The sequence below is a fragment of the Gavialis gangeticus genome, unplaced genomic scaffold (assembly GCF_001723915.1).
Source record: "Gavialis gangeticus isolate Ggan-Ray unplaced genomic scaffold, GavGan_comp1, whole genome shotgun sequence".
Taxonomy (NCBI): domain Eukaryota; kingdom Metazoa; phylum Chordata; order Crocodylia; family Gavialidae; genus Gavialis; species Gavialis gangeticus.
Genome location: NW_017729024.1, coordinates 131,424,188 through 131,435,558, shown reverse-complemented (window position 1 = coordinate 131,435,558; position 11,371 = coordinate 131,424,188). Strand labels below are relative to the sequence as shown.

Below are 11,371 nucleotides of genomic sequence, written 5' to 3'. Positions count from 1 at the left end.
ACCTAGGGCTGGGGCAAGGGCAGGTGCTGCACAGCTGGGGTGTCGTGTGGGACGGAGCCGCAAGAACGACCTGTCTAGGGGACATGGGTAGGGTGAGCGGCTCCTGCCGGTGCACACACCTCAGCAGAGGCCCAGGGGGCATGTGCCCCCCAGATGTGTGTGTGGGGTGGAAGCAGCTGCTTCTGCAGGCTGAACTCTGCATGCAACCCCCACTCCCATCAGGCCAGGTAGCGCATTTGTAGCCCATAGAGGGGAGCTGCTGCCCTCATCCACACCCCACCCCCAGCCCTGCTCCTGGGAGTGGGCACAGAAACACAGTTACCCCCTGCCATTGAGACCCTTGTGGCTCTGCAGGAAGGGGGTGGCTGGGGCGCCTCCTCCTCATCAGCTATTGACTGAGGGTGGTGGCCCGCAGCCAATCAAAAGAGCGAGCTGAGGGGGGGGAGGCGTTGTGATGTACTGGGGCTGGCATCACTTGGCACACGCTTCATTCTCCCCCAGCTAAGAGGCAAAGTGTGGGAATGCGGCAGGGGAGATGTCACCACCACGCCTCGAGGCGCACTCCATCCTTCCCCCCCCGCACGAATCCCCTGTGACCTTTCTAATTACCTATAGGGCTACATGTACCCCCGGTTGACAACCCCTGGTGTAAAGAATTATGTGATTCTTTTTGTATCAGGGGACTGGATTCAAACTGGGGATAAGTGTTTTGTATTAGTGATCAGAAACCAGTCTATATCTGTAACAGAACAGAAGTTCAGCACACACAGGCTGGTTTAAAAATGGTGGAACCCAGTCTAAGATTTCCACCCCTCACCAAAGGGTTTTTTCAATGTCTGGACCTAGCTAGTGAGTCTAGATGGACTTACACAGAGCACACTGCAAAGGTCACTTTTTTCCTTTGCAGACGTTTACCAGCAGTAACAGAAACTGGGGAATAAATATGAAGAGGGCAGAAGGTGTAGTAGCGAGAACAAAAAAGACAAATACAAGGAAAATAATCCGAGCATAAGAAGACAAATCTTAGAAGGACAAGTATAGAGTCATTATCAAATAATTATTTTGCTTACCTTGTGTCTCGTGGCTAGATACTGTAGGGATTAGTACTTTATATCAATAGTTAGGTCTCAATCACTAGCATATGCTGTTCTTAAGTGAATATGGACTTGCTCTCTACAGGTGCCAATTTGTACTCTGTATGAAACAATATATTGGTCTGAAGAACAGACAATAAATTTATTTGCCACAAGGCAAACTTATTACAGTGAGTGGCTGTAGGTCTGTGTGTATATATCTATATTTCTATTAATATTTGTATCAAGAGAGAGCAACAAATACATTTTATTTTCTGGATACATTTTATGCAAAATATTAGTTTTAATTGCAAGCTCTAGTAAGTATATTTCAAAAAGTACAGAATGTTTTGCAGTTCTTTTCAGTATATCATTTTTTTTCCTCCTGAACAAATGAGATTTTTAATAGGCATACCTTCTTGGCTTCTAATAAATATGTGTCTTGCAAAAGGTAGTTTGAATGTAACATACCAAAAACATCTGCAATATAAACATTTTATATAATTTATTTGAAATATTTTAAATAATTTAGACCCTAACCGTATATATAGTTTCATAGTTTCTAGGGTCAGAAGGGACCTGAGCAGATCATCTAGTCTGACCCCCTGCCATGGCAGGAAAGAGTACTGGGGTCAAACGACCCCAGCAAGGTGTTCATCTAACCTCCTCTTAAAAACCCCCAGGGTAGGAGCCTGCACCACCTCTCTTGGAAGTTGGTTCCAGACCCTAGCTGCCCTGACTGTGAAATAGCGCCTCCTGATGTCTAACCTAAACCTACCCTCTGCCAGCTTGTGACTGTTATTCCTGGTCACTCCTGGCGGTGCTCGGGGGAACAGGGACTCCCCCAATGCCTGCTGATCCCCCCTGACTAGTTTATAACAGGCCACAAGATCCCCCCTCAGCCTTCTCTTGTGGAGGCTGAACAGGTTCAGGTCCCGTAGCCTCTCCTCATAGGGCCTGCCCTGCTGTCCCCTGATCATGCGAGTGGCCCTCCTCTGGACCCTCTCCATGCTGTCCACATCCCTCTTGAAGTGCGGTGCTCAGAACTGGACGCAGTACTCCAACTGCGGCCTGACCAGTTCCGCATAGAGGGGGAGGATCACCTCTTTTGACCTGCTTGAAATGCATCTGTGGATGCATGACAAGGTACGGTTGGCCTTCCTAACTGCCTCCCCACACTGCCGACCCATGTTCATCTTGGAGTCAATGATGACTCCAAGATCCTTTTCCGCCTCTGTGCTGACAAGAGGGGAGTTCCCCAACCTGTAGGTATGGTGCCGGTTGTTCTTCACATACTGTATCTCAGCAATCTGAACAGTCTCATTTAAATTAAAACTCAACAAAGAAGACGACACATTAAACTTTTCTCTGTTAGTGTTATACCAATAATGCTCTGAAATCAGGCGTGCGTGAGCTGTTATATGGAATGTCCCTATCATTATGCTGCTTTTTAAAAAAGTTACAAAATGTGTATTTCCAGTAGCTCACAGTATGACAGACTTGCATATGTTGTACAGACATTGAAAAGTAAGCAGCGTTAATCTCTGAAAAGCCAGATATCTGCTGCAGACATCTCCCACGGATGCAGAATTTTTCTAAAGGCTTGTTATAATCATTAACCTCACTATCAGTGCCTTTTTTTCAACTATGCATGTCCTAAGCTGTGCTGAGCCCCCGATCCTTTTATTAAATATAGCATGAATTAAGGTTAAGCACATTTAAGGAAACTCTTCTTTTCAAAAAAGAAGTTAGCTTCTTAGGAAATTGAATTCTTCTTTTCAAATTTTCCTTTATTTCTTTTGCAGTGTATGTTTGCTTCTCTGTGACCTGAAGAATTTGTTTGCTGTAAAACCTCCAGTACTACTACTAACAGTGATTCTCACAAAATGCTAACACTAGCCATATGCATTTTTCTGCATCTGCTTCAGGTGCAAAAAATCTACTATGCTTGTCTTTTAGGCTCCCTACTTCAACAGTTTTCAATTAAGACCTTATAATAGAACCCCCTCGTGAAAAATGTCAGGGCAGCAAACTGAGTGACCCTTCACACTGCTTTATGCCATTGTTTCTGATCTTATTACAAGAACTGTCTTGCTATTGTGAATGATAGAAAATAGGTGTAGGCATACACATAGCAAGACGCATACAAACTGGTATTTGCATATGCAGTTACCTAAAGTACACTATTAAATTGCAGCTATCTGTGTATGTAAACAGCTTTTGTGGTTACAGGTTAAATGTGAGAGTCAAAAAGTTGTCCCATTATATTAGAACAGGTATACAAATAAAGTATAATGAGTGTTAGAAACAGCAGTCTTATCTAAGCGTGGTAGTGACCTAACTCTTTCTATTGTTAATGGAATGTGTCTCTTGCCAGTATGTGTTAGTTTTCTAAAATTGAATTATATTAGTTTTGTAACAACATTTTTTAAAAAAGGTCTTATAAGTGCAGTGTATATATAATTCTAGGTTATTGTTCTATTAAGGTCTTGGTATTGACAACAGGACATCTTTACCCCAGAATAATGCTTTTTCATGGGACAATTCACTCTTCAATTTATCTATACATGCTGCAATTCGACATGGAAGATGGAAGCTACTAACTGGATATCCAGGTAATGAAATGATTTTTTGGCAAGTTTTTTACCACTTCATTTTATTTCTTATGCTATATACTTTGCATTTATCTTATTTATTCTTTTGCCCTATTTGCATGATTTACCATGTAATGTAAAAATCTAGACGCACTCTTAAAGTGAGACAAACAATCGTGATATGTTTTTTTTAATTGGGTTTGTGTTCTTCTACTGCAGGATTCTGGAAGGCAATCTAGGAACTGCTTTCTTTGAAATTAAGCAAGTCAAACTAAACGTGAAATCTGCAGTGTGAGGCTGTTCTTCTTTCTATGTCTGAGAACTAACCCTTTACCTGTTCCTGTTTCTGTAGGCTGCAGTCACTGGTTCCCACCACCATCTTTGGTCAGTGAGTCAATGATCCCTTCACCTGACCCACCAACAAAGAATCTTTGGCTTTTTGATATTGTTCAGGATGCTGAGGAGAGAAATGATTTGTCTGAAAAATATCCTGGTATTGTGAAAAAAATGCTCTCTCGGCTTCAGTACTATTATAAAAAGTCTGTGCCAGTGTTCTACCCTGATGAAGATCCCCGGTGTGACCCAGAAGCAACTGGATCCTGGGGGCCTTGGATGTAGAATACCTCACTGCAGTCTGAAAGTTATGCCTGTGGTGAAGTTGTGTGGTAGACTCAGGGTCTTAGTCTGATCATTTTTAACCTTGTTTGTTTTACTCCTGTAACTGATTTTATCCCTTAAATATTCAATTTTGCTTGCTCTTAAGAAGTATTGGAGATCTAATTTTACTCCACTTGGCACATTTTAAAATCATAAATCTGTTGTTTGTCTATTCTTTGTTGGTGACATCTCTCTAAACTGGTACCTTCTTCCATACCGCTTCAGCTAGAAAGTTCTAATGAGTCATAGCAGGACCATCCAGACCTTAAATATGAAAGGAGGAATTAATGATTGATTTTATGCCTGGCACACGACAAATCTTACTAGCGGAAGACACTCTATAGTAAAGAAATGGATAAAGAAAACAGGTGTGACTTTATGTTTTTTCACCTTTTCCGTGTAAATCTGACCCTCAGTAGCAATGCTTAGAAATCTCTAGGAGGACAGACCCCTTCTCACAATACAGCAAAATACCTACTATCCCCATTGTCATTTTTACCATATAGCAGAACGTTACTCTGATTAATTGCTGATCTCACTTTGGGGATATTCCATTATCATTCACAGCAATGATTATCTTTATCTAAAAGCAGACTCTGAGTTTATGCTGAAATCTAGACAAGCACCCCCTGTGGGCCACTTAGCAAATTGCTAGAGTGGCCAAGTACCTAAGGGACCCCTATACATGTGCATTGAGGCTGCTCTGACATGCTGTAATTATAGCACGTTGGAGCAGACTCAGTTAATCGGAACATGGTAATTACCACGCTCCAACAGACTCCAGCATCATGTGTATCAGCATCCCTGCACTGAACAATGATGGCAGGGCTACTTTAACTAAAGCTCATTTGATGAGCTTTAGTTAAAGCACCTCCACACCATTTTTCAGTGCGGGGATGCTGATACATGTGATGCTCCCGGTACTTTAATTATAGTGGCTCTCAGAGCCACTCTAGCTAAAGCACCCCCCTCTCCTCCCATCCTCCTGGAGCATGTGTATAAACGGCCTAAGTATTTTAAGCCTCTGAGGGTGCATGTACACATACTCTTGGTAGCTGCTCTAATTAAAGCACCCGCAGTGTCTCATGTATTCAGTGTCCCACATTTCAAAATGGCAGCTGGATCACTTTAACTAAAGCTCATTTGACAAGCTTTAGTTAAATCGCCCCCACTGCCATTTTGAAACGTGGGGATGCTGAATACACAAGACACTGCAGCACACTGGAGCATTCTGATTAGAATGCTCCAGCAGTCTCGATTGAGTTTGCTCTGACACGTTCTAATCAGAACATGTCAGTGCACATGTAAAGGCACCCTGACTTTTCAATCTTTGGCTATTTAGGCATATTTTTGGGGTGCCAATCCTCTGTCTGGCACCTTGTCCTGGAGATTGAAATCCACAGTCCAACTGCTCATCTTCAGCATCTGATCTCGAGTTCTCATACTCTCATCATAGCTTAAACACTCCTTTTAAAAAAATCTCACCAAAGATTTGAGCCTTCTGGTTTATAGCTTGACTCTCCAGGAAGCATGTGATAGTTGCTATGAAGCAGACCCCTAGACCCTTGACAAACAGGCTTTGCTCAACATTTTTAAACTGTTGCTTTCCTTAAAAGAAAACAGAAGAGGATACAGAACATAAGAAAACAACACACTTCATAAATGCAGTTTCCCTCTCTAACTCACTCTTCTCTCAGGGTTAGTTTGGGGTGGTCCAGGAGTTCTCTGCTATAATGTATGGTTTGTTTCTCCATTCTGGAATCTTACAGTTCAGCTTCTCTTTCCTTACATTGGTTTGGTAGTGAAAGTAAGCCTCGCTGCTATAGAAGCATGCTTGAACACTCCTTCTGCCATACTCTTCTGTGTCTTATGAAGCCTTCCCCCTAAGTCCTAATTAAACCCACCCTTGTTACCTCTCTGTCTGTCTTGTTGCTGTTTTTTTTCTATTCTTTCCATTTTTCCCCTTCCCTTCGGACTAGGGAAGGAAGTGTCTTTCCCCAGATTGTGCACCCCATTATCCCAAGATGATTCACTTTCATTAAGTGACTGGGTTCTAAAAGCAACTCATGGGTACTTGCTGACAGCAAGGCTTGTTGGCAAAAGGAACACTCTGACTGAGGTATTCACAATGCATTGTCCAGCCATTTTCAGAATGGCAACTGCATAATTACTTAATAATTCCAGCCAGAGTTCAGAAGGTGGAAAGACTATTGCTTAAAACATGACCCTTCATTTTACATTACCCTTTTAAATTCTTTTCTTCCTTGTACTTCATGGCACAACACTGCAGTCTTGAGCTTCTGGTGCAAGAAGATACACTATCCTGCTCTGTACTTTTATCAACTATAGCATGAGGCAGAAGATGGACACTCTTAGTTACTGTGTCAGCTTTGACAAAAGTTCCTGATCTCTGTTAATATCTCTGGAAAATCTTATGTATCATATCCCTTTTTTAAAACCGTGTTACCAATTACCTCATTCAAACCAATGTAATGATTTATACTTGTCAACAACTTTTAACACGCCAATGAAAATGAAAGCTTGAATGTTCTTGTTTTGATTTTTTGTCACTATGAATACAATTTCTTTAGAAATTTGTGACAATAGGATAAGAGATGAGTGTGGCTCCTATATTATATTTTTAAATGTATTTCTATCTGTTGTTATGCATTAATTTATATGAGCAGAGGGTAAGAATAAAATACTTGTTATGAAAGGAAGAGTCTGACTGGTCATCAAATGTTTCACCTATTTGGCTCACCTTTCAACATTTTATTCAAGACACAGTTAATTTATCCTTCTGTATCAGATTACCTCTGAAAGGATTAGCATAAAGTAGAGTAAGAAGCATATAATATATTTCATTTTTATCACATCTAAGGTGTTGGGTTTTTTAAGTAAATAGTTATATTGGACCCTGTAAGATTAGAAAACCCACAGCTTTCGTTTTGTAACTATATCTGACATTTTATGTCTGACATTTTAGTTTATTACACGATTGTGTACAATAGCAGGCGACTGGACTCATCCAAGAGGTTCCTTTCAGTCCTGTATTCCCATGTATCATACTGACAGTTTTTCAGCTGGCTCCAGGGTTGTCATTTGCTCTCATGTTAGATCTTGCATCAGTGAAAACAAATGTGAATACTGTGAGTGGTATATTTAAAGTAGGTACTATTTTTATCAATTTGGCATCCATTTTCATGGAAAAGAACAGAAATATCAGCTAACCTGCAAAAGGTCATTCAGCTCTCTTATCAATGTCAGAAAACCAGCCCTAATTGACAAAGGATTAAAGAACTTCTTGCCTCAGTTTTAAAAGTCAGTGTTGCATGCTTATCTCCTTCCCTCCTCATTCTGACTGTACATCTTTATATGAGAGTAATATGACCTCACTTAGCAGAAAGAAGTAACTGTCAGTCACTGTGTAGCCTGAAGCTTCACTCATTATCCTTACTCTTTCCTGTCTTAGAATTCTACTGTATTTTAAAATGCCAACATTCATCATTTATACAGCTGCTGTTTCAGTTAAAGTACCCTACCTAATTATTTTTTTAGGATGAGTCCTTATAAAACCTTTTAATAGATACAAATTAGGGAGGCAGGAAATAAACATCTGCAGCTCTTAAGTTGGCATCAGGAAATGTACACAATTTTAAACCTCCATGGAGTGTTTCACTTCTGTAGGAACAGAATTCCTTTGTGTTTTTTATGGTTTCTTGAGTAATAGTTTAAAACACAAGTGTCTTAAGCCCTCAAAATTAAACTGTCAGTTCACTGCCTGCCAATTCTTAAGGTCCTTTCTTCATTCCACAAAACTATGAATGTGTCAAAGGGCTTTATTTCTACACATGAAAAATAATTAAAACATTTTTGAAAAGCAGTTGACTTTGGGAAGCCTGATCATACAGTTTACATACTTGTGTTGTTGTTGTATGTGAAAAAGAATAAGCTAATGAGAGGAACACAGGACAAATTCCCCTTGAACCCACAGCCCCATACTCCTGTGGAAACAATCTGCTCAGAGGGGAAGAAATGTTGAGTTTCAGTTTATGGGCTTCCTGGGCATTTATAAATGTGCTTGGGGGGGAAGGGGGCTGCGCTTTAATTAGAGTGGCTCCAAGAGCTGCTCTAATTAAAGTGCCTGGAACGTCACATGTATCAGCATCCCCACACTGAAAAATGAATGAGCTTTAGTTAAAGCGCCCCTACCACTATTTTTCAGTGTAGGGACATAGATGCACATGTTGCTGGAATCTGCTGGAGCATAGTAATTACTGTGCTCCAGCAAATTCAGTTAATCGATATTTCTGTAATTACAGTGCATTGGAGCAGCTTTGCTGCACATATATAGGTGCCCCCTGTGTATTCTTAAACAGTTAGCACAAATTTGCCAATCACAGGCCTGGTTCTCATGGAAGACTTCAGTCACCCTGACATCTGCTGGGAGAGCACAACAGCAGTGAACAGGCAATCCAGGAAGTTTTTGGAGAGTTTTGGGGGCAACTTCCTGGTGCAAGTGATGGAGCAGCCAACTAGGGGCCATGCTCTTCTTGACTTGCTGCTCGCAAACAGGGAAGAATTGATGGGGAATGTAGTAGCGGATGGCAACTTGGGCAGCTGCAACCACAAGATGACTGGATTCAGAATCCTGAGAAAAGGAAGGAAGGAGAGCTGAGAAAGGGTCTGCTGAGTAAGGATCTTGGACTTCAAAAAAGCAGACTTTGACTCACTCAGGGAACTCATGGGCAGGATTTCCTGGGAGGCCAGTCCGAGAAGGAGAGGAGTCCAGGACTGCAGGCTGTACTTTAAAGAAACCCAAGTCTGCTGAAGGAGATGGCCAATGTGATTGCAGAGCTACTGGCCACAATCTTTAAAAACTCGTGGTGATTTGGGATAGGTCCTGGATGATTAGAAAAGGGCAAATATAGTGCCCATCTTTAAGAAAGGGAAAAAGGAGGATCCAGGGAACTATGGACCAGTCAGCTTCACCTCAGTCCCTGGAAAAATCATGGTGTAGGTCCTCAAGGAATCCCTTTCTAAGCATTTGGAGCAGAAGGTGATTAGGAACAGTTGGCATGGATTCACCAAGGGCAAGTCATGCCTGACTAACCTGATTTCCTTCTGTGATGAGATGACTGGGTCTGTGGATGCAGGGAGACCAGTGGATGTGGTATACCTTGATTTTAGCAAGGCTTTTGATGTGGTTTCCCACTGCCTTCTCGAAGGCAAGCTACGAAGTACAAGCTGAATGAATGGACTGTAAGGTGGATAGAAAACAGGTTGGAGCATTGGGCTCAGAGGGTAATAATCAATGGTTTGATGTCTATTTGGCAGCTGGTATCAAGTGGAGTGCCCCAGGAGTCAGTCCTGGGACTGGTTTTGTCTAATATCTTCATCAATGACCTGGAAGATGGGAGATGCAGCCTGAGCAAGTTCGCAGATGACACCAAGCTGGGGGGAGTAGTGAATATGCTAGAAGGTACAGCTAGGATTCAGAGAGACCTTGACAAATTGGAGGATTGGACCAAAAGAAATCTCATGAAGTTCAAATAGGATAAGTGCAAAGTCCTGTACTTAGAATGCCACAATCCAATGCACCAGTACAGGCTGGGGACTGATTGGCTAAGCAGCAACTCTGCAGAAGAGGATCTCAGAGTTACAGTGGAAAGTAAGCTGAATATGAGCCAACAGTGTGCCCTTGTTGCAAAGAATGCTAATGGCATACTGGGCTGCATTGGTAGGAGCATTACCAGTAGATCAAGGGAAGTGGTGCTCTAGTCAGCACTGGTGAGACCACATGTGGAGTACTGTGTCCAATTTTGGGGCCCCCACTACAGAAAGGATGTGGACTAATTGAAGAGAGTTCAGTGGAAGGCAACAAGAATGGTGAGGGGGCAGAGGACGTGATGTCCAAGGAGTGCCTTTACACCAATGCCAGGAGTTTGGGGAATAAATAGGAGGAACTGGTCTTCCTACTAAACAAGAATGACTATTAATCTCATAGGCATAACGGAGGCCTGCCTGGTGGGATTCCACCCATGACTGGACCACAGGTATAGGTGGCTATACCTTGTACAGGAAAGATCATGTGGACAAAAGGGGAGGGGGTGTAGCTCTCTGTCAAGGAAAGCTACACGTCTAGTGGGTGACTGGAGACTCTGGGTTAAATTCCATGGTGAACATGGCACAGAGGACACTAGGGTGGGAGTCTGCTACAGACCTAGCCAGGGTCAAGAGCTTGACCAGGAATTCGCCAGGAAACTGGCTGAGGCTGCACGCTTCTGGTCCATGGTTGTCATGGGAGACTTCAACTACCCAGACATCTCATGGGAAGAGCGCTCGGCCAAATCCAAATGGTGCTGCCCGACCTGGTACTGACAACTGTAACTGTCTCTGGTGTTTTAGATTTAGTTTTTGCAGAGCTACACAATGCACATCTGAGATCATGCAAGCAGAATAGTACTGCTACAGAGTACAGTATAAACAATTTTGGGACAGGATAATCAGAATGATTCAGTCATCTAATCCTGGACTGTACAGTACAGCAACAGCCCTTGTGATAATTACATACTGTGGTTGGTTGAGGGCAACAGGATGATGCATTAAGTTTTCATTATGGTGGTCTTCTTTTCTGTGAGGCAGAGTTGAGAGATACTAGAAAGTTCAGTAGTAAACTTGCTGCCAGTGTTCTAAAAGTGAATATCTGCTGCAATCATCAAAGCATCTCCCAGGTTTGGATCCCTTCCTTTTGGCTAAGCTCAACAGCAAAAAGGGATGCTATATTTTGTCTTCTGAGCTATAGTTAGAATAAATACAGTCAATAAGAATCACTGGATTTGGGTTTAGGGAGTAAAGTGCTCATAGAGTCCAATCTCCAAAAGCCACAACAAGCTACTACAGCAAAGCCACAGGTCTGTGTTACCAAATTCTGGCATCCAAGTCTGTGAAAAAAATAGAGAATTGTGCATTGCAAGAGCTTTTTATTCTCATATTCTTTTGAAGTGCTTTGTTAAACAACGAATTCAAGTTCAGTGACCGTACAAA

At 42.1% G+C, this 11,371-nt stretch overlaps 1 protein-coding gene across 1 annotated transcript in view; it reads left to right on the top strand.

Annotated features, from left to right (window-relative positions):
* Positions 1 to 4,635, top strand: part of ARSB (arylsulfatase B) — a 200,904-nt gene extending 196,269 nt beyond the window's left edge. Inside the window, exons 6-7 of the mRNA XM_019517735.1 lie at positions 3,560 to 3,688; positions 4,020 to 4,635. Of these exons, the coding sequence (XP_019373280.1) occupies positions 3,560 to 3,572 (13 nt within the window). The 3' untranslated portion in view covers positions 3,573 to 3,688; positions 4,020 to 4,635. The remainder of the gene's footprint in view (positions 1 to 3,559; positions 3,689 to 4,019) is intronic.
* The last annotated feature ends 6,736 nt before the right edge of the window (positions 4,636 to 11,371 follow it).